Raw genomic sequence first — 27,747 nt, 5'->3', positions numbered from 1 at the left:
TCGCTCCGCTAAGTGCAGCTTCGCTTCTCGCAGTCCTGGCAATTCCTGATGCTTCATTTTCGCTCCGTCCTTCGTGAAGGCAGCAGAGGTTCCCCCTAGTTTCGCTTCACCGAGGAGGAGGAAGAAGAAGAAGAAGAAGAAGAAGAAAGATGGAGAGAGAGCTTCTGGCGTCAAGAAGGAGAAGGGGAGCCCTGCTTTGCTTCCTGCTGTTCACTGAAGGATGAGCTGACGGAATGGTGATGCTGATCTGACGGAATAAATAATAGAAAAGTCACAAAAAGAAAAATTTTAAAAACTTACGGCACTACCAAAAGAATAAAGAAAAAAAAAATTGATGAGAGAATGACGCCAACTAGATCTTACCAATTCTATGTGAATTTGTTCATGCTGATAATTTTTGTATGGTTGTATTGAGATCATCACTCGTCTCCCAATTCCTCTCCACTTATATCTGAACAATGACACATGATATGGTCTTGATGTGCTTAGCATACCCTTAGAAAATGTCTTCATTTTCGGGCACTCTTCCACTTTAATAATATGCAAGGATGGGAACCTAAAGGTGCAACTTGAGATGGAGGAGAAGCATTCTAGGCTTGGCAGATGTTGGAGTGTCAAATATCTTAGATTTCCAAAAGAAATCACTTTTCCTTCTCTGTTTCCATCATTTGTAATTACTTCTTTCATTCTTTCACATTCTATTATAGTCATCCATTCAAGATGCACCAAATTTGTGACCGCTGAAACTGTTACTAGATGTACCAATCCAGAGCAATTCTTCACCTCTAAGCCCATCAGCTCCTGGAAGGATGTCACCGTCGGAAATATTGTCATCAAACAAGGACAATCCCAAACCTCAAATGTTTTGATGCTCTGAAGAATTTTCGATACTAACGAGTCTTCTCTCCACACACACTTTAAGTTGTGTAGCTTGTTTAACTTAAGTTCTCTTAAATTTTCAAGCACCGGATGTTTCACTTCTTCAACAAGCCCTTCGTTCGAGAATAAATCTTCAAAGGAGCTACAAAAGACCTCAAGGCTCTGTAGATTTTGAAATCTCTCTAGGAGGAATATGGAAGGAAAGGTAGCCTTTTTATCATGAAAGCATGCCAGTGTTAGTGCTTCTAGCTTGCTAAACATGTCATCGGAAAATTTCCATCTTGTATCATCTGAATATTGTTATCGACTAATAAAAGTCTCTCCAAGTTGGGAAAATCCTGTTGAATTGCCAATACAACAAGAGAAGTAAATTCAACAAAATTTCGACAATAAATCATGTGCCGTAAAAAGTAAACCTATTAAGATGATTCACATGGAGGGTGGCCATCTTCTTAAAGTTTATTATATCTCAAGAGCCCTACATTCAAGTCTCAAGCTTTTAAAAGTCTCGAATAGAGGTTGGTATGGTTAAGTTTGTAGAGTGAACTTGTCAAGATCTCTCCAAGCTCACCAAATTCATCTTCATCTTTTATTAGAAATATCTTATCTTGTCAACTAAAATTAGTCATCTTTGGAAACTTATGTAATGGGATGCACGGATGATATTACTAAAACATATGGGTCCACAAACTTAAAAGTGTGCCTAAGATATAATAAAATATCTTATGTTATCTTCAAACTCGTAGGTAAGGAGTTTCAGGTCGTCTAAAGTAATACAACATAATGACTATGTATAAGACGAGATCAATTAAGGAATACAAAAGAAAATAGTGCATAAGGTACTAATCTTATCTTTGTTAAAATTGTTTGTATTGATTTTTTTTTTTTTTTAGAGTTTTTAGAAGATGAAATGGAGAAAAAAAGTTCAAATGTGCAACACGTGTCAACAATGAAGTGGACCTCATGTCAAATTTTCAATGATTTCCCCAAGGAGCACCACTAGACTAGATTAGGAATATATTGCGCCTTCAACAAAAATCTATAATTATTTTTGTAATTATAGGTAATGAAATATCTTATGGTTGTCCACAAATGAAAAGTATACTTAAGATATTAGAAATATTTTAATGTTGTCAACAAACTAATAAGTAAGGGAGATCATGTTTTCTATAGCAATATAACGTGGCTTGATTATGTAGTGGATATGAGATCAGTGAGTGCTTTAAAGAACAAAATAGAAACTAAGGGAGAGCAACTGAAATCATACCATTTCAAATAAAGAGTGTGCTTCTTGGTCTAAAAGGCCCCGTTGATAATCTTTTTGAGCCCAATTGCTCATAGATGCTACAAGAGACAACATGTTCGCTTTATCACAATGAGTCACTCGCAGTTCCTTCAAGATTGGCCATTTCAAAGCAGGCAAGTTGGTGCAGAAGTTCTTGAGTTGTGGCATATCATGTAACACTAGAAAGGTTAGTTTTGGGAAAAGATCTTGAGTGGTATTGGAATGTGGAGTCTCATTCCCACTAGCAACTATTTCCTCAATCCCACAAGACTCCACTTGAAGTTCCTTAAGTTGGGTTAGACTTGTAGCCACCCAATGCGGAAACACAATTTCATGGCTCCTACAATTTTGAACTTGCACTTTCCATAAATTGTCAACAGTGAGAGTTTCTTGAGGATTGTCACTCCATATTTTGCTTAAATTGTCCATATGGGAGAGAAACATCCGCTTAAGCTTAGGACATTGTACCTGGCATATTGAGAAAAATGACGTAATGAATGTGATTACATTGAGTTATGACCTCAAAGAAAGAATTTCTAAACTTCCCTCACTCTCACAAATCATGAGAATGCGGCTAATTGATCCTTTCATTTAAGTTGACTAATGACTAAGGCCAAGCATATTGCATTGCAACAAGCATGAAATTATAAATGCACTTATAATCAATAGTACATTGAGCATTGACTTTTAAGTGCCTCAATTGACATTTAATACTAGCAACGCCTTATCTCTTTAATTTTTGGAAAGTTCAATGATGAATACTTGGATTATTCAACTGATCATTATCAAAGTTGCTTGCACTGATTTTTTGATAATGCAACATTAGATAAGGTAAGAATTTCTTAAATTTATTTGGTTCGAGGAACGAATGTAGCCGAAGCACGGTTCAAAGAAGCTTTGATGCATGTGCTTCATATTGCAATCCAATCGGGATATACATACATATCATTCTTCTCTCTTCCTTATGTTGGGTCCAATGCCACATTGATGGGTGCAATATGATGATGATGCTCCAGTGATAGGTATAAGCAGGTTCTACATATATTTCTTATCAATTAAAAGGAATTAACTTCCCATTTTCATCTCTAGTTGATTTAGAATAATCGAAAATTATTAGCAAAAGTGAATCAACAGCATGGACATCGTGTTTATTTGTATGGAGGTAAGAAATCTTGTACAGTGATGCTTATTTGCTTTTTAATAGCATGGACTTAGAAGATGATTATATAAGCATGTCCATGTATATATGGAAAGGATGGAGATGCACTACCCCCATTTTTTTACCATATGGTGCCTCAATCATCATCAATCATTGATGCATTGAGTGATAAATTTTAGAAATAACTTTTTTAAATAGATCAATAGTTGGGATCAATAAGCCACAAAATGGGAGCACAAGTGAGATTTGTGCATCTTCACTTACAATTGATTGACAACTCGAGTCCAACACTCATCAAATGTGTCTTCCTACGATAGAGATTATTTCCTCTATTTACTATGAGCACGCTACTTATTCAACACTAATACCAATTGCGAACATTACTTATGAATCTTCAATTAATAAAGTTCACTAATGAGAAGCATCATGCAAATTAGATGGTGAACCAGATAAAAATAATAATAACTTCAATTGTTTACAAGTTTTTTCTTTATTACGTGCAGAAAAATTTTTGTATCGAAAGAAAATAAATATGTAATAGGCACGGGCAATATAATGATTGGAATAATTAACATATATTATGATCTCATAAAAAAGCAAGTTGGGCCAACTTACTAGTTCTACATTGGACCATTAATAACTTGCTTGAAATATTATTTATTCACTTTTGTGGTAGAATCTTGTGGTGGGCCAGTGGTGCAACTGCTCGCAAAAAATGGTATCCAATTTCTTATCCTTAATTGATGCCTTGTGTTGAGGATTTTGGAGTTTTGTTCGGGTGTTGGAGGCTAAAAGAAAAGTAAAAAGAACAGAAAAAAGAAGCGGATGACCACAATATGTTTGTGTGGAGAAAATCAACCGTGTTTTTTTTTTTTTTTACTGTGTTATGACCACAATATGATTGTCCACTAAAAAGTAAAGTTAACGCAACTATGACTTCTCACACACTAAAAAAAAAAACAAAAAAAAAAAACAAAAAAAAAACAAAATGACTTTCCACACTTCCCTTAATCTATTAATATTCTTAATTGAGGATTTTAATGAGTATTTGAAATTGTCTAACAATGTGGGAGCAACTTATTATTACAGGTAGCTCATATTTGACATAAAAATGAAATTAACGCTATCACAACTTGTCACTACCAAAAAATCATATGACTATTTTTATGCTTCCCCAATTTATTAGTATTCTTGATTCAATGTAATAATGACTTTTTGAAATATCCTCAAAATGTGGGGATACCTATTATTACATGACAACTTATACATGCAAATGACATTAGAAATAAATAAATAATTAGCGATAAATTTTACGATAAATAGTAAACAAATATATAGATACTCCTCATGATTAAACATTCTACTCGTAAGCAACGATAGAAAGAATTGCACAAAAGTATTAGAATAAGACAAAACACAAGCATTTCTTCCCTCAAGGAAAAAAAGAAATAACCGAAACTTATATGGAATCCATAATAAAAAAAAAAAAAAAATGAACGCCAAAAATTCAAATTTGGGTTGATATCGCACATTTTCAAGTGCCTCAAGGTTCGATCCAAAAAAAGAAGTGCCGGTGGAGGTCGTCATTTATTGCGTTCAGTCTTCCCGTGAGAACTTCATGGAACGGAATGGAAGTATTGACTGGATGATTGATTACTATTATTTTTAATTTTTTATATAGCTAGGACATTGACTAAATATTAGCATTTTTTGGTCAGATGACTAAACATAAAAAATCTCAATCCACCTCACTTTCCTCCTCCATCTAGGCTTTCTCCTCCATCTCCACCCACATTGAACGCAACCTTCCCACCTCCCTCCGCCGTTGCCAACGGCGGAGTTGCCGGCGCTGTGTCCAAGGCGACCATTGCCGGGCGTCCAACCCTCTCCGTCGTCTTTGTGGTCTGCCCATTCATGACGCCCCTTGTCCATGGCCGCATTCAAGCTCCGGCCATCTCGTCTATGGCCACTCTTCCCTGACATCTATTCCTCTGTTTTTTGTTTCGCTGTTTGACCTTGGGGTCCTTGGCCATCAGGATCTCAAACTTGTCGTCAAGGCTCATGGCCATGGACAAGCAGCGGTCGCTAGATCTGTGGAGGAGCCTCCTCGCGAGCTATGGACGATACTAGATCTGGAGGCACGACTCCAATCCAGATCTGGATGGGCAATGACCACAAGCATCTGTGATGATGGAGGGGTGGCCAGCCATGGACGGGGCCGACCATGAGCCGATCGCGAGCAACTACGGAGGGGACAATGGTAGTCCATAAGCCATCATTTTTCACGACGGGACTTCCAAGTCTAAAGCCATCGTTCCGGCAACAGTGGCACGTCCATGGCTGCTAAAGATAGTGGTGGACTTCTAGATCTGCAACTACGTCGCTATGGACGGCCAGATTTCGAGATCTGTAGGACGATGAGATGGACAAAGCAAAGGAAGCTAGCCATGCTCGGCTTGGACATAGTGAGGATCAGCCTAAGCAAGGCGCTGATGACTCCGCCATTGGTGACAACGGAGGAGGGGCGGAGGTCGGGCAGCTGTGGATGAAAGAGGAGGAAGAGAGGGCTGAAGATAAGATTTTTTAATTTTTCTTCATCGGAATCAATGCCCCGATCGAATCGACTTCAAAATCGCTTCCGCATCGGAGATCCACTTCGACCCACCATAACCAACAAGCTCCGGTTCGCGAAATCGCTCGGAACCCACGCATGCACGCGCACAGAGAGGAGGCAAGCTTCAGAGAAGTGATTCCAAAGCTTTCAATTCAACCATTGGACAGACCACCCAATCATTTGCCCCAAAAAAAAGAAGGTAGAGGAGGGGGAGGAAGAAGACTTATCATTACTTGACTATGTAGATTTAGTTCACTTTATCTTTTCCCTCATCGCGAAGAGAAGGAACAAGGTCAAACGAAATGACTGAGAGCGAACAGTTCTCAAGGGGGGAGAAGCTGAAACACCAAATAGACTTTTGTCTAATTTCTTCCTTTTTCTATTTTTTTTCCCTTTGTCTAGTGAGTGCACCGCAACCGATGGAGGCCAAAGGGGTGGTGTGGTTCACGTATAGAGATGCACCTTCGTATAGGAAAGAGAGAGAGGGAGCAGAGCCACACTAGGAAGAGGAGAGCAGAGCTTTCCAGTGACAGGACGTAAATGAACAAAGGGGGGAGCAAAAATTTTGATGGTTCAATTGAGAGGCGGGCCTGGCTTTGCCATGTGTTGATCTGCGGATTATTCAATACGAATCTTATGCGGAATATTCAATGCACCTAATATTTTCTCTTCGGTATTGTTGTCAATTGGATAATTTATTCTGATTTTTAAAATTTTTATTTTAGCTTGGACATTGACTAAATATTGTCATCTAGTTATAAAATAAGACTTGCAATGTTAGCAACCGCCCACATAATTGCTACTATTTATCATCCAGCTGTCCTTTCCTCTCTTTTATTTTTTTTCCTTTCTTTCGCCATTACTTTTCTTGGAAAAAGCAATCTACCTTTTCTCTTGCCAAATATAAATTGAGCACATTATCAAACTAATTATCACTAAATATAATTATTCAAAGTTAATATTTATTGCATAACACAGGTACCTAACTTGATAAATTGTTGGAATATAGCGATTCAAGTAGGATTTATGAATGAAGAAGACAAATCGCTCCATGCATATTGACCTTTTTTTTTGTATTTATTTTATTATGAAGACCCAGCTCAAGCATTGGTGAGTATTAAGAAATAAAAAAGTTGATTGCACGAATCATCATTGAAGTTTATAACACTCCAATTAAAAGTGCCGCCCTCTCTAATTCCCTTAATTTCATTGATTGGGAAGATGATTTATGGTACAATGATTTGTCATTGCTAAGCAATTTGTGAACTAAGCTTTTACATTATGAAGTTTTCTTTTCCCCTTTTCTTCATGTTTAGTAGAACGATGCTAGTTTGCTTCCGTGCAAGAAAATATGAAGTGGCAATACTACATTTTTTTTGTCATTTTTAGATGCTATACTATGTTTACTGTTTAGCTCTTTATTGTTGAAATTGCAAAAAGAAAATGTCTTTATATGGTTATTGTGGTAACTTTTTTAAGAACCTCGCTAATTAATTCTAAAGTACTATGAATATAATGATTTCATGAACTGACGCCAATTTAACACTTCTAAAAGGATGCGGAGATGGATGGTTCATAGTTATATTTATTGAGGATTAGAATAATTTTAGAAGATATGTATATAAACCCACACAAAGCACTAAATTTGCATCATACCGTGCATTCTCCAATACTACGAGAATATGTTTCCAATGAAATGCCAAAAATGCATTTGCTTAAAAGACTGACCTGGGGAGTGTAAAGTGAAGGGTTGCTGTGGTCGTTCTCCATTCGGGATTGCCCAGTCAAACTTCTCATCTTAGGGCAATGGGCAATGCTTAGCAATTCTATTTGGGGCATTCCAACGTATGATTTTTTCTCAAGAGAAGACAAGTCAAATTGGGTAAGCATTTTAGTTTCATCCACCTGAGCTTTGGGAATGTAATCTTCTCCACTATGCTTCCCTGCCCTTCTTCCTCTGCAATCACTCTTTCCATCTGACCACACTCCTTTATTTCCACCTGTTCAAGATTGGCAAGGCATCGGGCCATCGATGGAGTGAAAGCATGTCCCAAGTTGCTGCAATTATAAAGGATGAGATAACCTAGAGAATTGAAGTGAGGCGATTCTTGAAGATCTTTGTTCCATAGTCGCCTCAATTTTTGTAGATTGGCCAAGTTCAATTCATGTAGCCGAGGTAGTACTCTAGTGCTTTCCATTGCCCCCGGCCCTTCCAAATCAAATATTTCTTCAAGCAACTCGCAATCACGCACTTGCAAAAAGCTCAGATTTTCTAAAACAGGCATCAATCTAGATGGAATAGCGTTAACAAATGATGGACATTTATCTACCACCAATGATTCTAATTGCCAATAAGACTTGATGGGATTTAGTTCATTATGCCATTTTCCAATCAGCTTGGGGAACTCAAATAGCAGCATTTTCTTTACTCCAGCAAAGGAAACCTGTCAAAAAATGCATCATTAAATGTAAACTTCTAGCTAGCAAAAAGCAATTATTCATTTAATGGTCAAAACCATCCAAATACATGGAATTTGGTAACTGATGCATACCATTTCTTCAAACATATTTTGGATGGTGATGTTGAGGTTTCCTGCCCAAAACCACACTTCCTTTGATACTCAAACTCTCTTTAACTTTGATGCCTCTATCGGTCCTTGAGAGAAAAACTTCATGTTGGGACACCTAGTCACAATGACATCTTCCAAGAGAGGGAACATCAAAGTATATCTCTGTGAGCTGAAACTTCTCAACCCTGTCAACCCATCAAGCTCCATATACTTCAATCGATTGAAAGCCACCACACGCCCCTCCCCACCTTTCTCATCATTAATGACTTCTGTCAACATTCTACAATTACTTATCTTCAATTTTGTGAGTGCCACCAAATTTTCAGCAGTTGTTGGTGTGAACATTTTTGATAACCCATCACAATGTGACACATCTAGAGTTTGCAAATGTCGAATATATCTTGAAAAGGGTAATATTACTTTCATCTCATGACTTGTGCCTTCTATGGCTTCCTCATTGCTGCTTGGGTCTTCTAGATAAGATTCACATACAACCAGCTCTTTTAAGTTGGTTAAACTCTCAACAAAGCAACATGTGGATATTAAAGACTCCTGGGAGAGATGATGAAGCTTAAGCAAACTAAGCTTGCAAAAGAATTCTCCATGATGAAAATGCCCATGCCATATCTCCATCCATTCCGATAAATCCAATTCTAACTCTTGGAGACTAGGGAATCCGCCCCAAGAAAATAGTCAAATCATAATTTAAAGCCAGCTTAGTTAAAAGAGCATTCATGTACTATGATATAAGTCCTGCATGTTGTGCGCAATAACTACATTTATAGAATGTTGAGTCTCATGTGATTCAATAAAAGGAAATGTGCCTACATCAAATAAAAATTATCAATAATCTTTATATTCAACTTGGATCCATATTTGAGCTTAAGCAACTCATTATGTTCACAATTCTAAAGATAAATCCCTTGTGAAAATAACCTATGCATTAATTACAGTTGCACGTGCACAAATTTCAATGATTAATGTCAACAATAACGTCACATCTTTCCATTTTTAGCAAAACTTTGGTAATCTTTATAGGATTCAAATTAGACAATACACTTGTACCATGCTAAGATCACGACACATGCCATGTGTTTTCATCTGGCACTTAGGAGAGAGCTAAACCATCGAAATTAGCATAAAACTTTATTAAAAGGGGATCATTAAAAATGCATTTGATACATCTGACAAGAATGTTCGGTCAACAATTGAAGAACATGTGATGTTTCAATGTAGAAATATTTCTATAAATTGAAGGTGAGTCGTACAGTTTACATCTTCCTATGTAGACCTACTTGTATGAGATGCTTGATTGTGACCTTAATCATCACTTCAAAATATTCACCATAAAAGTAAAAGAAGTAATCTCCGGTCGTACCTTTTCTATCAAGAAGAAAGGCGGTTTATCAAGTGGCATCTCATTTACTGAGTGCGATACAAGTATCTCCACTTTGTCACAGCCACGCATGTTCAAGGTCTTCAATGCCGGCCAATAGGAAGTATGTGCTCCAATGTAGAGGCACTTCAACTCTCTCAGATACTTAAGCTTGAGGGAGGTTAACATTGGGAATACAAACCTGGGAACTAATCCTTCTTCATTCTTGATAATTTTTGCAATGCCACATTCATCGATCTCCAACTCCTCAAGTCGGATTAGATCTCTAGCTACTGAGGCTGGAAATAAATAGGTGAGGCTCTCACATCTTGAAACACTAATAGAACGTAGACACTGGAATTTAATTTGACAGTGGAGTTCCTTATCCCATATGCACTTTAGCTTTGGTAATCTTGATATCGTCAGTTCTTCAAATGGAAGAGCAATAGGATGTCCATCTAGATGATTCAGTGGCTGAAGTTCAAAAACAACTTCAAGCGAATTACATCTTCTTGCATCCAATCTTTCTAGGCTCAAGAGCCATCTTAGAATGAAAGAACGAACTACGCTCACAAGCTTATTGCAGTCAACCACACAAAGGGATTTTAGCTTGGGGAAAGAATCTGCAGCAACTTTATTATCCCATATCATCTCAATATTGTCCAAGCTAGTGATATCTAATGCCTCCAATTTAGGAAATGCAACCTGCGATAGTCGTTCACAGAATTGGTGATTGAGTTAATCATGAACTTCCAAGATAGATGAGTGTCAAGATGTAAATTTGGAATTCATAAAATTGATGATTATGTCTTAAGTTGCACAAAAGGAAAAAAAAGAAGAAGAGTAAAGTAAAAAAAAAAAAAAAAAAGTAAAAAATGCCCATACTAATGTTGATGACTCTAGGACAAGAAGGCTATTGGAATTTACCGCAAACAAGTCAAAAAGTAGGAATTTTGACTAGATTCTGTTGATAATGGCAAAATGGTAATTTGGATATGCTCCTTAACTATCACATAGTCACATTAGTCCCTCATAATCCCAAATTTAAATTATGTCATTCCCTCTCTTGAATTTAGTCAATTTCCCAAAATAATCAAATTACACTTTGTGCTTTTTTTGCTAGCCAAAGGATGAAATAGTTAGTGTACATAACATTTGTGAGATGGTTATTTAAGTTACAGTATGGATGAAATTATTCAATGAAATTGCAGCGCACTTAGAGAAGTCACTGAATTGATCACTTTGGTCTTGCAGCTCATGTTAAAACTAAAAGGGGTGATTTCTGCAGCCCTAGTCCCTAGAGATCTTGCTCAGTTTAGCAATGGAGAGGACTCAGATACCTTTTGCTGGTGCAATTAAGGGAGAGTAAAGCTTCCTTCGATTAGGGGGGAAAAAGAGAGATCTTTTAAGAGCAAATGAAGTCAAGTGAGTACCTTAAAGGCCTTTCATCTACAACCTCTCGAACCTTACCGCTCACTTTCCTCTCCGTTGTTTTTAAATTGCTTTCAATGTGCATGCGTGCAATGTCGATGTTGTACATGCGAGGTTGCTGAGAGCTTTAAGTTTCCCATGAACATCGACAAGCTTTTAACCATAAGAGATATTTGACCATCTTTATGAAAACTATTTAGGAGAAATTAAAATTAAACAATTGCAACTCATACGTGTTGGCAACTTTCAATACTTATGTTTGTATGCGACTCATTTTCTTTAAAATATTTTAATTAAAGTACACTTTGTGAGTAATTTAGTTAGTTCTTTTGTTGGCTGTGTTTTGTCTTTTGCATATTTAATACTTTTGTTATATATAATATTTTGGCATAACGTTAATCATGTACCTCTTTACTAAAGAGTGCAGTGGAGTATGACTTGATGCGGTCTTGACTCCGAGCTTCTCGTGAACCTGTCATTAGTTTTTCAATGGATGAAAAGAATGTTGCCATTTGTATTGCAAGGATGAATTTATCTACAAGAAGATATTTAGTGATGAAAACAAAAAATCAATCTTACACTTTTTGCAAGAGAAGCACATCAAACTTTCCAAATGATTTAAGTTTAAGTTAGTTAACATTGGGAATGCCAGAGTTTCTGATATTTCCAATCCCAACCCTTCTTCCTTTGTAATGATTGCCTTCATCTTTTTGCAGTAAGATACCTGTAGATCTCCCAATTGTGCAAGAGATTTAACCATGGATGCGAAAAACAAAAACTCGACATTATCCAAGCCCCATATTACTAATGTCTCCAATTTCGAAAAGGCAACCTGCATTATTCACTCATAGAATTGGTGATTCGGTTAAATCACGAATTTGGGAACTCCCAAAATGTTAATATATACGTGTGCCAAGAAGAGAGGGGCATTATTAAGTTGCACAGAAGGGGAAAAAAAGAATAAAATAAAAAAGGAGTTAGAAAATCTCAATACTAGTGTTATTGCTAAACAATATAATGAATCTTTCTCCAATCTCTACTTGGAAAATGATTGTGGAGATTAATTTGATTAGTGAGCCAGTTTTACTCCTTCTGAACAATAAATCACAATCAAAAGCTTTATTTTCTTTTCTCTTTTTTTTTTTTTTGGCAAAGAGTAACTAGTCTTCTTCAAAAGTTCACCGCTTCAACTTGAGAAAATCCTTTCTTCTACAAAGTTACTTGAAATCTCCCATCTACCTTACCATCACCCAATGCTCCCATCTATTACAACAAGTTTAACTTATGTGTGTTTCTTTGTTCGACTACTGTCATCCTCGACAATCCAACCTTCCACTGCTACTTTCGTCGGCTCCACCTCTTTAGAACGTTGGAAGAGATTTATTACAATTATTAGAAACTTTTCATTATAATCCCATAGATTTTTGCAGCCCTAGTTTCTACGCCCAAAATGAGAAGGCATCAAGGCAAGAGTAAAATTCTTTAACAAAGATTTCGAACGCTTGAAAATTAAAAGCACCAAAGCCTCTTTGCAAACCCTCCCAATCTAACTCCTCTCTTGCATGCAAAGTGGAAAAGTCGAGGTTGAAGTGGAGATACTTAGACATGCAGTCTTGAGGGACCCACCATCAACTTAAATCTCCATGATTCTTTACTGATGGGGAAACTAATATATGGCGCAAGTCTTGGGCCTCACCATCAACTTCAACTATAATCACACCACAATTAAAGGGCAATCTTATGTAGTGAGCCAAAAGGCTCCACCAGCAGCAACTACTTCCTATATAAAATAGCCATGTGCTTTCCTTAATTAGACAATTATTTATCCTCAATTTACTTAACTTCTTTTAATGTTAATAAATCACTATCAATAACCAATTTAACAGGATATTAAACACAAACTGTGGATTTGTGTACAAATATATCCATACATACTTTAAAGGCCAAATGTGAAGACATTTAGTTAAAGAACTTGATATTTAGATTTATAAATCGCCATAGAGAGAAATCACAATGACCACATATGGTCCCACGAGACTGGGCAACCACCGGTTTCTCTTGATAAGATATAGAAGCCACATAAAATTCACAATCTAAATTGGATGGATTCAACAAAAAGAAAACTCAAATTTCACCACAAATATCTTGAAGATTAAATTGTGGAGCACTTGAAGCTTTGGAAATTAAACTAAGACATACCAAGTAGCCAAATTAAAATACTAGGCCCATCAAAACATTTGAATTAAGTCTCTATAAAATTATTTGGACTTTAAGACAGTGGATTTTCCATCAAGGCATCAAGTTCCATCATTTGATATTGTAGCTACTCAGCCTTAATTCTGCTGTATGGACTAGAGAAATGTAAAGATCAGTTTGGAACTCCAACGGCAAGAATTTCAATTTTGCAATGACGACTTTGGTGTGGCATAATAAAAATCATACCATTGCCAAGGCCTGCTTTCACTATAAGTCATAGAATTGCCTAGGCCCACTTTCACTATTAAAAAAAAATGCACAAAAACTTGTATTCTTATAATTTTGGCCCTATGCAATGAATGCTTATTTAAACACAATACACAAAAGACATGCATAAATTAGATTAGTATAGTTGCTTTAATTTAAAAAGCGGTTCTCCTTCCCATTCTTCATATTGATTTTCAAAAGAGTCACCTATTTTATACATTTCGTGGATAATAACAAAGTTTGATAACTAAATTCAATGGATTCATTTCAAAATATTAAAAATTACTGTACTTATGAAATTACTTGAACGTTGAAATACTCTTCAGTTTTGCTTCATGAAACCCTATAAATATAGATATACTTGCAGCATGTTAGTTTAAAATAATTCAAAATCTATCACAAACTAAATTTACATGGATTTTATACAATTAGTTGGATTTCTACACAGTTAAGTGAAACGGAAGATTACTTTAACTAATTATAGACAAGGCATGAAAGGATAAGGCAATTAGGAAGATAATAAACTGAAAATAACAAAATAAATAAGCATCATAATCTGTGTTACATCTAATAAACAAAGGAAGAAAATAGAAATAAGTATCATATTCTTTTGAAAGAAGGTTACCAGTTGCTCATTGAAGAATGCAATTTGGGTGCCAACTTGGTTTTATAATGCACTACTCAAAGGAGCTGTCCCTATAGCAAAAAAGCTCTTAATATTTGGCAAGTCACACAATTCCAATGCACGCAAATTATGCAACTCAACTTTGCCACCATCATCAGCATCTACAATCCCTCGCATTTGCTTACAATCAACAACTTTAATCTCTTCTAGTTGTGGAAGTCCTCCCACCACTGAAAGAGGAAACAATACTTCCATCTTGTCACAACGTGCAACTTCTACTACTTTTAATGTACTGAAGGACTTGGATGAGATATGGCTATTGCATAAGTTATCCAAGTTGATGAGATTCTTGAGAAGTAATGACTCCAACATCTTAAAATGTGTATGGGATGGTGATTGGTGGATACAATGGATAGAAGCACTATTCATGACCTGTAGATGCTTTAATTCTGGAAAACCTTTTTGGGATAACTCACAGATGCTTTGCTCATTTCTACCCAACTTGTCCAAAAACAGATCATCAGTTTTGCCTAAGATACTTTGAATGCATCCTTTCAAAGGAGCATCGTCTAATGGATCCAACTTGAGCTTTAATATCCTAGATCCTTTGCACCGCTCCACCAGTAGGACACATTACCTATTTGGATTTCATACTTGCTTAATTTCTCAAGGTTTAGATCCTCTGGAAGCACTTTTGGATTAGGAATGGAAACATGCAGAGTGTGGAGATTATTCATGTGATTCAACTCAATCAGATTGGCATTAGCTGGTGGAGTTTGGTCCACAATATTCCATTGATTAAAGCTATTCTTCATGTACAACTCCTCCAACTTGATCAAGCTTTGAAGTACCCCTGGTTCAATTATCTGAAGTTGACAATGGTTCAAGTCTAATAACCTCAACTCTACCAGTTGCCCGATTTCTCTTGGCAATCGATGAATATTAGAGTTTGTAAAACTAAGAATTTGTAGCCCTTTCAACTTGCCAAGAACGGCTACATTATCTAAATAACAACAGTCAAGACACAGACTGTGTAAGTTCTCTAAGAGTTGAAATGGCGATGAAGGCGAGTAAGTGAGATGTATCCCGGTGAGATTTAAGACCATGAGTTTCGTCATAGAGTGAAATAATGAATCTGGGACCTTAAGAGATCTATTGTTTGTGAACAACAAAAAGATCTGCAACTCAGGGCAATCTAATTCTTTGGGAAGCTCTTTCATGTCGACGTATAGAAAGCATATTGCCCTATAACTTTTGAGCTTGCTCTTCTGCAACTCTGTTATTGACTTATCTTTATCTTTCAACACGAAAAAAGAGTGATCTCTTGAAGCAACGGAGGCAACAAACTCACGAACCAAGTCATGTATCTTGAAACCATAAGCATCTTCACTATCTAACAGAAGGGAGGAGGCTTGAAGAGTGCGGATATGTGAGCTTAATCTATTTCTAGCTTCTTCCATGCTGCTAACTTCTTGAAATAACCCCAAACCAACGCCGTACCTCACCAAGTTTTCAAGAGAAGGCTTGGAAATACCATAAACAACACATAGTTGTAATAAGGACTTCACCTCCTCTTCTAATTTTTCATAACTCCATTGCAACATCTGGTGTATTGAGTCACTGATTTCTTTATCTTTAAGTTTCTCGACTTTTTTCAAAGTATCTTTCCATTCAGATAAATTAGCATCTTTAAAACGTTTTGCCATTGCCACAATTAGGAAAGGCACACCAGCGCATTTGCCGAGTGCTACATTTACCAGAGGTTTGAACTGGTCATCATGAACTTTGGCTCCCACCAGCTTCTCAAACAATCTTTTTGCCTCTTCCTCCTCCAACTCACCGAGGAGGAAGTCCTTGTCGCAGCCCATTTTCCTTCGCAAAACATCACGATCTCTCGACGTCATCAACAACTTGCATCCCATGACTTTGTTGTCATGTCCGCAAGGAATGCCGACTTTGTTTAAGTCGAGCCCCTCCCACAGGTTTGAGATAGCTAGTACGAGTACCTAGAGGGGGGTGAATAGGTATACAAAAAAAATTTCTCGATGTTTGCACGATATTTAAACAATTAGAGACTTTGCAACAGTTGAAAATTCAATCGCAAGACCGAGTAAGGGAAAGAGAGAATTGAACACTCGTTTATAGTGGTTCGGCTTGATTCAAGCCTACGTCCACTCTTCGCACCGACACCGATTGGCTGGATTCCACTATGATCAAAGAGATGTTACAGTGTTGATCTTCCTTGATTTCTAGGTGTAGATGATCTACCACACTTGCTCAAGGCGTCACCAAGTATAAACACTCTCGTATACAATTTCGCTCGTCTCAACTAACAATCAAAGGATCTTCGACTGGAATTTTTCTATCGATCACACACTTAAAACAACTAGAACGTCTTCCTTTTATACTCCTTCATGCCATCATAGCCGTTGGCACTTACCAAAGGAATTCCTCCAATCTACCCGTTGGACGGAATCAATCAAGAAGATCATCCGAGCTATATAAGGAATCGATGATAGCCCATCAATCCGTTCGCCCATACAATCAGGATCTCGGTTTCCAAGAATAGAATAATCCAAGATTATTTCGTCGACCATCGGATCTTCAATCGTTCTTAGATAAGATATAAAGAATCCGAAATGATTATCCAACCAAAGAATCTATCCCAGAGGATAGGATCAAATCCTCAATCATAAACCTCGACTTTGGATTTCCTTCAACACCGGATTAGAAAGATGCCGTGAGAATAACTTTGAGTCTTGAGTCTTGAGTCTTGAGATAACGAGTCTTGAGACTATAAAATCTTGAGACTTTAACTATCGATATCCGGACTTAGATCGATAGAAATGTTTTGTCACTTCAAAATATTCGGAAAGATTTCTCCAACAATCTCCCCTTTTTGATGGTGACAAAACTTTCTTGAAGATTTGAACAACTTTGACTCCGCAAAAACATTTCTCAAGCAATATGGCTAACTCATAAAGATTAATAAACAACCAGACTCGCATCCACAAAGAAATTGGTTAGTCTTTCATGAGTAATACCATGTAACAATACTTGATATAAATGCAACCACCAAGCATCAAAATCCACAACCAATTCAAGTCTAACACTCAAGTTCAAGTTCTCAAGTCATACTCAAAAATAAACATAACCACAAAAGTCAAATAAATAATGTTTGTTCAAATTGGTTCTCCCCTTTTTGTCATCATTAAAAGAGGGTGAGAAAGGAGTCATGTCTCGCTTGGGAATGCGCACGATCCGGAAATCCCCAATGGACTGGACTACTCCTTCGAGCTTCTTCGAGATCTTCTCGCAGATGAGCTACCTCTTCTCTCTTGGCATTGGCTTGAAGTTGTAGAGCGAGGTCTTTGTATTTTTCTTCCAGAGAGACTCGAAGATGCTTGTCCAAAGATGCTTCAAGACTTGGATTTCACAATCCGAATATATATCTCGGTTACGCATTTCCGGTAAGAATATTCATGATACTACGAAGATCTACGTAATCATCCGTCTCGTGTACCGGCATTGGCTTTCTCGGATGGTGTGTGTGCGTACGATGGCGCTTCGAACGGTCTTGCAGATTTGGAATCGTCGTATCATCTTCTTCGGTGCAATTGAGAGACCCGAGCTTCTTCTCGGGTCTTACGGAGATTTTCTTTGATCTTCAGCAGCATGAGGTGGAGACCTCTCTTGCTCGCTAACTCCCCCCGTCTCTAGGACATCGAAAGGGGAAGAGTGATGATCAATCTCTTGATTTCCCTTCTCTCATTTATCGCCAGACCGATCTTTACTTCTTCTTTTTCTTCCTCAACTTCTTTCTCCTTCTCTCTCGTTCTTCTTCTCTCGCTTCGCTGAAGTTCTGTCGAATAAGACACGTAACGTCTTGTTCTTGTCGGTCTTTGGAATAGTGGGATCTTCATCATCTTCATCTTCATCCTCATCCTCCAGATAAGAGTTCTTTTCCTCTTTTTCGAAGAAGCACTAAATGCCTTCTTTCCTTTTCCTTTTGAAGCATCGGACTGGAGATTTCACTTTGAATTTCTCCATTGCCTTAGAAAGTTCTTGCGACGCATCTTCATTAACATTTTCAACCCTACCACCATCTTATCACACGGTCGAACACAAAAAGTATGTGGCGTTCAATATTCAGATGTCTCGAAGATCTTGGTCACTGCATGATAAGGCAATTGTCCTTTGTCTTTTGACACGCTCTGTACATATGGAAAAGAATAGTGTGCGGGAGAGAGAACTTCCGTCCCGAGTTGATCGCATACATCAACTTTGCTTCGTAAAGAGACACGAAGTCTTTGAAGTAGACTTAGGTCTTAGACAATTGATCACAATCTTGTGAAGCACAATGTTGATAGCGTTCATTCTTGAATAGATAATTTTCTTATCTACATCCCTATCTTTGACAAGATCCAGAGTAGTTCGAGCAGGTGAGACTTTAATTGGGAGATAGCGTCCCGTTCAACTCCAACTATGTCTCGCCAACATATTCACATCTACCACATAGACTTTGTCTCGAACATCGAATGAAATTCTATTCGCATCCAAAAAGCTAAGATTTGAATAGAAATAAGCAGTCGATGATCATACCCGTCGTAGAGTCGAGCGTAAAGTCTCAAGTTGAAGCAAATTCAACTTCTCTCTTAGGTTCAAGTTGATGGAATCCAGAAGTCAAAATCGACACTTCTAGGGTTGATTACCCCTCTTTTCAACAGATCGTAATACACTTTTTCTTGATCCTTGGATTTAAACAAATCCATCCGATTTCCTTTCGCCTTTGCCGCACACACCCATTCTAGGTTCAAATTCAAGGAACATTTTGTCATCATCATTCGCGTCAATCGATTTTGTCCCGGCATACGAGGATCTCTTGGAATGTTCGCAAGAGCTTCCTCTCGCTTTTCCTTTTGGGGCAATTCCCCATTCCTCCATTTTCTTCGTAAAAGATACTCATTCCCATAATTTTTGTCCTTAAGGAAGTCATCTATGTAGTTCAATGGAGTACCCGTGCTTTTCAATGCACAATAAAGTTTATACAAAAAGGAAGGCTTTTGAACTCTTACCGGGTCGGCATCCTCGATTATCTCTTCTTCCAGCATTATGACTTTCACTTTGTGGGGGCAGGAGATGCTGAATGACGTGGAGGAGAGCGAATCGGACTTTGTCGCCGACCGATAAGTCTTCTTCCTCAGTGAGATCGAAATGAGTCGGTCCCTTCTTCATTCTTTGTGGTCCCCTCGTTCGCGATTCTTGATGATTTCCTTGAAGACGACATCTTTCTTTGTCTATTTGAGGATTCCTTCACTTGCTTTCCCAAGAAAATGACCACTTTCTCGACGATGAACAAAGAGTAGAAAAAGATCGAGAGAAGAGTGCTTTTTAGGGTTTTGAAGATTTGGGGAAAGAAAAACGTATATATATATATAACTTAGTTTTTGAAAAGGGAAGTTCAATCGGTGCAATGGAAAGTGAACGATTACTTCTTTTCAAAATCTATAACGCCAAAATTATTAAACAAAAGATCGTACCTTTTCGACTAAATGACAATTAGTACCTTTTAGAAGAAATACAACTTACAAGAGTCTTTATCCACGAATGTCTCGAGTCTCGGGACTTAGAGTCTAAGAGATCGAGTCTTTAGAGTTGGTGAGTCTCTAGACTTTAACTTCTTCAAGCTTCAAAATGTTGAGTCTTGAGCGGATAAAGTCAAACCGATTCTTCTCCAAAGGCTTTGTGAATATGTCTCGCTAGTTGACTTTTGAATCAACAAATTGAATCGAGATTTCTCCATTTTGAATATGATCTCTAATAAAGTGATGTCGAATCTCAATATGCTTTGCTCTTGAATGAAGGATTGGATTTTTGGTGAGATTTATAGCACCGGTGTTGTCACATCTCGATTTCGTGCATGAGTCTTCAATGCCAAAGTCTTGTAGCTGTTGTTTTATCCATAGAATTTGCGAACAAGCAGCTTCCAAGAGCTACATACTCGCTTCGTTGTTGAAAGAGCTACAAGTGCTTTGTTTCCTCGAAAACCAAGACACCGTTCGTTTCCAAGTAGTTGACAAGTTCCGTAAGTGCTCTTTCTATCGATTCCGCAACCGCCGATCTCGCATCCGAGTATCCTAGAAGATTAAAGTCTCCCTTCTTTGGATACCAAAGACCGATGCTTGAAGATGAAGCAACGTATTTGATAATTCGTTTCACGGCACCGAGATGTGATTCTCTAGGATCCGATTGAAACCTAGCACAGATACAAACACTAAACAAAATATCAGGTCTAGAAGGCGTAAGATAAAGAAGTGAACCGATCATGCTTCGTACAGCTTTTGATCTATTTTCTTCCCTTCTTCATCCTTGTCTATCTTCCGAGAACATGACATTGGTATGTCGATCTTTTGCATTTTTCCAATCCAAACCTTTTGACAAGATCATTCGCATATTTTTCTTGATGGATGAAAGTTCCTTCCTTCATTTGTTTCACTTGGAGTCCAAGAAAGAATGTTAATTCTCCCATCATACTCATTTCAAATTCATCCCGCATAGACTTAGAAAATTTCTTGCAAAGACTTTCATTAGAAGATCCAAAAATAATGTCATCAACATATATTTGAACAAGTAAAAAGTTTTTGTTTTCCTTTTGATAAACAAAGTAGTATCTACTTTACCTTTGACAAAACCATTTTGTAATAAAAACTTACTTAATCTGTCGTACCAAGCTCGAGGTGCTTGCTTTAGACCATACAGAGCCTTTTCGGTCCAAGACCGAGTCCGGCTTCTTTGGGTCTTCAAATCCAGGCGGTTGTTCCACATAAACTTCCTCATGGATAAATCCATTTAGGAAAGCACTTTTGACGTCCATTTGGAATAACCTGAAATTTTTGTAACAAGCAAACGCAAGTAATAGACGAATAGCTTCTAACCTTGCAACGGGTGCGTAAGTCTCGTCATAGTCTATTCCTTCTTCTTGCGTATACCCTTTGGCCACGAGCCTTGCTTTGTTTCGTACGACTTTTCCTTTTTCGTTCATTTTGTTCCCGAATACCCATTTGGTTCCAATAAATGCAGTTTTACCTTTTGGTTTAGATGTCAATTCCCGGACATCATTGATGTTGAACTGTCTAAGCTCTTCTTGCATAGCTTCGATCCAGCTTTCATCGATAAAGCTTCTTCTATGCTTTTTGGTTCAATTTCAGAGATGAGAGCCACAAAGCACTAGATTCTTCATGCCTTTTTGATCCAGTGCGGATTCCTTCATTAAGTTCGCCAATAATAAGATCTTTGGGATGACCGGATTTGTGTTTCCGGTTGCTGGTTGATGATCTCTTTCTTTATTTGATTCTCCATGAGCGTCTTGATGATGGACTTCCCGTAATCCGAGATGCTTCTTGAGATGTAGACATTTGAAGATCTAGAGTGGATTCGGTCTCATCGTGCACCGAGTCCGGGCTGGATTCATCTTGCACCGAGTCTTGGAATTTGACATTCATTGATTCTTCCTGACATCGGCTTTTTTATTGTAGACTCGTAGAGGCTTTGCTTGATGTAGAATATCCAAGGAAGATGCCTTCATCGATCTTTCTTCAAACTTACCAACTCGATCATTTGCATTTTTCAAAATAAAGCATTTGCAACCGAACACATGAAAGTATGAAACAATAGGCTTCTTACCTTTGAACAATTCATAGGGGGTTTTATCAAGAATAGGTCTTAAAAAGACTCTATTTATAATATAGCAAGCGGTTGAAACAAACTTCAGCCCAAAATCGTGAAGAAATTTTACTTTCAATTAAAAGTGTTCTAGCCATTTCTTGAAGAGATCTATTCTTTCTTTCCACAACTCCATTTTGCTCGAGTATACGGAGAGGAGAACATGTGATTAACACAGATTTATCATGAATCTCGTAAAATCTTGATTTTCAAATTCACTTCCATGATCTCGTTCTTATACTAGAAATAGCACATCCTTTTTCATTTTGAACCTTTTTAGCAAACTTTTCAAAGTACGAAAAGGTTTCGATTTGTTTGCTAGAAAATATACCTGTGTAAAACGAGAGTAATCATCTACAATTACTAGACAATATTTCTTACCTCCAATGCTCGGGTTCTTGTTGGTCCGAAGAGATCCATATGAAGCAACCGTATTACATGATTAGTAGATACATGATTTATTTGTTTAAATGAATTTCTTACCCGCTTTCCCGAGAATGCATGGAGTACATAAGTCGACTTTTGGTATGGCAGTTTAGGTAGACCTCTAACAAGTTGCTTTGAAGAGATTTTGGCTAATTGCTTCTTGTTGATATGGCCAAGCTTTCTATGCCATAGAATTGCTTCATCTTGAATTGAAATTAAGCATTGTTCTTCATTTGGCTTTACATCAAGGAGGTAGATGTTTCCATGCCTTCGACCCATGAAAGACTCGAGTCGAATCTTTGCTAATTCCAGAACAAATGCCTTCTTGAAAGAAGATCTTGTAACCAGTATCACACAATTGGCTAATGCTTTGAGTAGATTGTAGTTGAGTCCTTCCACTAGAGAGACATTGCTTATTGTGAGATTTCCAATTTTCGCAATTCCGAATCCCACAATACTTCCTTTGCTATTTCCTCCGAATGAAACTTTTCCACCATTCACTTTAATAAGCTTTATGAAACACTCGAGTCTCCCCCGTCATGTGTCTTGAACATCCGCTGTCAAGATACCACTTTACCTTCTTTTTGACAGAGACCTCAAATTCACTGCCTCCGAGTCCGATCCAGTCCGAGTCCGATTGCGCCATTAGACACGGGTTGGCATATTCCTCATCACTCTCTTCACACTCGTATCGCTCCGTGTTTCGGCTTTAAGAGCTTTTCGAAATTTCTCAGCTTTTCCTCTTTTCTTTTCGTAAGAGGACAGTTGGGTCCGATGTGTCCCTTCTTTTTACATTCGAAGCAAACTACTTCTTTGTTTGGTTCCTCATCATCACAGACTTGGTCCGCTGTCTCGAGAATTTTGTTTCCTTGGGATAAACCTTCGCCTTTTCTATTCAGTTTTCTGAATCTTCTTATCATGAGGGCGAGCTCCTCATCATTCATATCATCTTCGAATCTGCATCATCGAATCATCATTTGATTTTAGTGCAATAGATTTCTTACCTCTTGGATCTTCGTCTTCATTAATTCGTTCCACTTCGTAAGATCGAAGAGTTCCACCGCCCGTCTGAGATAATGGCATGATTCTTTGCGTCTCTCTTATTGAAGTCTTTATATGATTCCAATCCTTGGAGAGTCCACGTAGAAGCTTGTTCACCTTCATGGGATCAGAAATTTTTTGTCCTTGGTTCTCAAGACCATTGACAATATCCGTAAAACGACTAAACATGTCGGTTATAGATTCTCCGGTTTCATTTTGAAGGATTCATATTGACCAAGAAGAATGTTAATTTGGTCTCCTTCACTCGATCCGTTCCTTCATAAGTGATATGTAACTGGTCCTGACTTTTTTTTGTGACACAAGAAGATATTCTGTTATATTCAGTTGGTGACAAAGCACAATATAAAGAATAAATTGCTTTAGCATCAAGTGCTTGTCTCTTGTTTATTTCTTCTTGAGACATTCCGCTGGTTTCAACGGTTTCTTTTCCTCTTTCAGTGTTTGATGCAGCAGCAATAGTGATTCCTTTTTCCACTACGTCCCATTCCAGAGGATCCTTTGATCGTAGGAAAGCTTTCATCTTGTTCTTCCAGATGTTGTAATCCTTTCCATCGAAGTAGGGAGGTCTGGTATTGCTTTGCCCCTCCATCGCCCCGGTGCTAGCATACTAGCCATGGATCTTTTACTCGAAGTAAAACACTTCAAACAAAGTAAGAACACGAGTGCTCGATACCAATTGAGATAGCTAGTACGAGTACCTAGAGGGGGTGAATAGGTATACAAAAAAATTTCTCGATGTTTGCACGATATTTAAACAATTAGAGACTTTGCAACAGTTGAAAATTCAATCGCAAGACGAGTAAGGGAAAGAGAGAATTGAACACTCGTTTATAGTGGTTCGGCTTGATTCAAGCCTACGTCCACTCTTCGCACCGACACCGGCACTTACCAAAGGAATTCCTCCAATCTACCCGTTGGACGGAATCAATCAAGAAGATCATCCGAGCTATATTCGATGATAGCCCATCAATCCCTGTTCGCCCATACAATCGGGATCTCCAAGAATAGAATAATTCGACCATCGGATCTTCAATCGTTCTTAGATAAGATATTCGAAATGATTATCCAACCAAAGAATCTATCAGAGGATAGGATCAAATCCTCAATCATCCTCGTCTTTCAACCTCCCGTGCAGAAGTTTGGCTCGCCCGCTGATAGTTGTCTTTGTTCTTTATCTCATTAAGGTTCTTTATCTCCCAATGCATCCGCAATCTCTCCTTGAATCGTCTTGATGTCTGGATTTTCCGACACGTCGGCCTTCGCGACCCAATGAAACGACTTCTCTTCGCTTACTTTGCTTTCAACATCCATTAAAAGGGTGGACTTGCCGATCCCGCCCATCCCATAAACCCCGACCACACTATTAGTGTTGTCAGCAAGAGCGCCCATGATGTTCCGTATCATCAAAGCTCTGGATTCGAAGACACCATCATCCCCAAGCTTCATTGACGTCAAGGCAGAAGAAGTGAAAGCAGGATCGATGAAGGAGATGTCGTTCAATCCGTTGAATCTGATGCATTTTTGAGTGAGTTGCTTAATGGCCTCGATCTTGCCCTCGGCCTTCCTGCTAAACTGGTAGCGAGATTTGGGGTCGGGAAGAGTCCCGTAGCAGCAAGTATTGGTCGCCTTTTCGAAGTCATCCAACAGCTCTCGCGCCTCTTCCAAGGCCTTCTCAGCACTTGCCTTCCACGTCGTGAAGACATCGAGCAATTTCCGAACATTCCTTCTAGCCTCGTCCGCAAGAATTTTGACCCTCTGATCCTCGTTCTCCAGATTCTGGACTTCCCCCCGAAGACGGTCGGCGAATCTTTTGGAGCAGATCACGTGTCCGAATCCACGTTCGATGGGAACAACTACATAGCTCTTCAAGACATCCCATCCAATACCAACGACAGGATCTGCCGACATTGTTCTTCGATTTTTTATTTTTATTTTTTTCTGAGAAAGAAAGAGCGAGAAAAAAGAGAGACGGAGAGGGAGAAGAGCAGCAAAAACTAAAGAAGAGGAGGAGGAGGAGGAAGAAGAAGAATGGTTGAGCCGAGGAGAAGAAAGAGCGAAACAGAGCAAGAGACGAACAAAGCCAAGAGATTTGAGCGGAGAAAAAGGATGAGGGAAGGGAAGCGTGGATTGGCAATGAATGGAGAAAGAGATGATTATCAGCTGTTAAAGTAGTGAACAGGTGATTCGACCCTCCCTCGGATATGTAGTTTACACGGTGTGTCAGCGCCCACGTGACATGGAGTTCTAACGCTTACCACGCTGTACTGTTTGACAAAGAGAGAACACGTGACTTGTAACTTCACGCAGTTGGCCGTCAAATCAATTTTTTATGCGCATCATATGCCAAAAGATTCTGGATAGTCAACAAGTTGAATTTATGGACGGGCTTCCGTATTTCTTTCTTCTGTTTAGCAACTACCATTACTCTTAATATAACTATAGAGATGCAGCGAAACAAAAGGAATTAATATGCACAAAATGAAACTCTCACCCAGTGATCTCCCAAACTTTCTAGCATTATTAGTGCGGAATAACGAATTAGCTATGAAAAAAATAACTTCTAATGTGTCAAAACCAATATATGTATAAAGAGAATCCTTTATTAGTTCACTAACATATGGACTCAGCTAAATAAAATTTATTGCCAAATTAACTGTTGAAATGATCTCTTCTAGAAATGATAAAAAGAATTGGACATTTGATCATGATATTTTGAAAAAATTATAGCTAAAGCTTGATGAAAGCATAAATTTAATTTAATATTTCAGAACGTGCTTATGGTCCAATCTTCTTTTAAACAAATCAGCCTTTTCTTTTCTATGATTCAAAGGCTGAATACGTTTTTCAGATAAATTCTTACATAAACAAATTTGTGGAATCAAAAGAGTAGGTGAAAAAATTCAAACCAGAATCTCTTATCAAATGTCTATAGTAAATAAGAAAATAAACAAGGCAATAGATAAGAGAGAAAATGAAAAGGGCATATTTATTATTCTCTTTCGAAATAAAAGTCGGGTCCATTAATGATTGAGTTTACTTAGACGGATGTGATTTAAGCTAAATTGGGCGCATAAATAGCCCCCACCCAACATGCATGTTTGTACACCAATCATCACAACAACTTTAGAAGATCTTCCTAACCATTTTTCAAAGGTTTTAGTGGAATGGAAGGCCCACTAGAGGAATCTTTTTTTTTTTTTTTTTAGTCTTGGTGAATTTCACCCTTCAGTGCAAAAAAAAAAACCCTATCATGACTTTCACTTTAAAGTGGTATTTACTGATAATGTTGATTGTGCATCAATGAAAGATTAGAGAAGCATGTCAATATCATCATTGATTATGCGTTGTCGTCCAAAATATTTAACATTAAAGTTTGTCGCAATCCAAGAAAAAGCCATCATGACTTCCACTTTAAAGAAAAGGAGTTAAAAAGTAAAATTGATGGAGTTCCTCGAGAGGTGGATTATTTGAGGTATATATACTCACGTATCAGATTATAAAAATTGACATATGATGATATGGTTGGAATTTTTCTAATGGCTCTCTGTTCTTGCTCATTGAATCATAACTTAGATCCTTGCATCAATGATTTACTTATTGATATGAGTTTAATATGATTTTTGTATTGATCTAATATTTTTTTTAATTCTTTTTTCGAGAAAGAAAGGGACAAAAACAGAGAGATGTAAAAAGAATGATGAAGGAGCACAACAGAGCAAGAATGACAAGAGACGAAGAAGGCGAAGGGTTTTGGGTGCAAAAAAGAATTAGGTACTAGTCCTAAAACCCATTCCTTGTGTGGGTTGTGAAAGCATATAAAAAATATAGAAGTTAATATTATAATTAAGCTAAGTGAATGGTAAAAAATTGAATTTAGTTTTCAAAGTGGTACATAAATCGAAATATCTCTAAAATGTAAAATGTGTTATTGATTTACATATTAAATAGCAATTATTGATAATATCCTACTTATTGACATATCCGACTTGGCCCAACTTAGACCCTTCTGCCCAATTAATATGGACCATTAGTTAAAAATAAGTCTTGACTTTTTGTGGATTGTCCTTCAAATTTTCACAAATTTGCTGATAGAAAGCACCTCATAGCCATCCCTTCAAGTGAAAGAGAAAAAAAAA

At 37.7% G+C, this 27,747-nt stretch overlaps 1 protein-coding gene across 3 annotated transcripts; it reads right to left on the bottom strand.

Annotated features, from left to right (window-relative positions):
- Positions 1-687: 687 nt before the first annotated feature.
- On the bottom strand, positions 688-16,379 carry LOC108954129 (probable disease resistance protein At4g27220). Of its 3 annotated transcripts, XM_039318082.1 has the most exons (8): positions 14,402-16,379; positions 11,893-12,145; positions 11,721-11,785; positions 9,886-10,587; positions 8,490-9,188; positions 7,666-8,381; positions 2,147-2,632; positions 688-1,217 (listed from the first exon to the last, which is right to left on the bottom strand). In XM_039318082.1, exons 2-5 carry the CDS (start codon positions 12,071-12,073, stop codon positions 8,559-8,561), a joined length of 1,578 nt encoding a protein of 525 aa, XP_039174016.1. In that variant the 5' UTR covers positions 12,074-12,145; positions 14,402-16,379; the 3' UTR covers positions 688-1,217; positions 2,147-2,632; positions 7,666-8,381; positions 8,490-8,558. The 3 variants fall into 3 exon arrangements, with proteins under 3 accessions (XP_039174016.1, XP_039174017.1, XP_039174018.1); XM_039318083.1 differs by lacking the exon at positions 2,147-2,632; XM_039318084.1 differs by lacking the exons at positions 688-1,217; positions 2,147-2,632; positions 7,666-8,381; positions 8,490-9,188; positions 11,893-12,145 and having other exon boundaries at positions 9,892-10,587.
- Between the last annotated feature and the right edge of the window lie 11,368 nt (positions 16,380-27,747).

Source organism: Eucalyptus grandis, chromosome 7, assembly GCF_016545825.1.
Source record: "Eucalyptus grandis isolate ANBG69807.140 chromosome 7, ASM1654582v1, whole genome shotgun sequence".
NCBI lineage: Eukaryota > Viridiplantae > Streptophyta > Magnoliopsida > Myrtales > Myrtaceae > Eucalyptus > Eucalyptus grandis.
The sequence above is the reverse complement of the archived record's forward strand: the minus strand, read 5'-3'. Positions and strand labels throughout refer to the sequence as shown.

Excerpts from the sequence above, each read along its gene's own strand:
- LOC108954129 (XM_039318082.1), bottom strand. The coding sequence starts at position 12,073 with ATGGTTAAATCTCTTGCACAATTGGGAGATCTACAGGTATCTTACTGC. Across the intron at positions 10,588-11,720 it reads CTGCACTCTTTAGTAAAGAG|GTTGCATTTCCTAAATTGGA; the intron begins GTACATGATTAA and ends CGACTATCGCAG. Across the intron at positions 9,189-9,885 it reads CTTTCTTCTTGATAGAAAAG|GGCGGATTCCCTAGTCTCCA; the intron begins GTACGACCGGAG and ends CTATTTTCTTGG.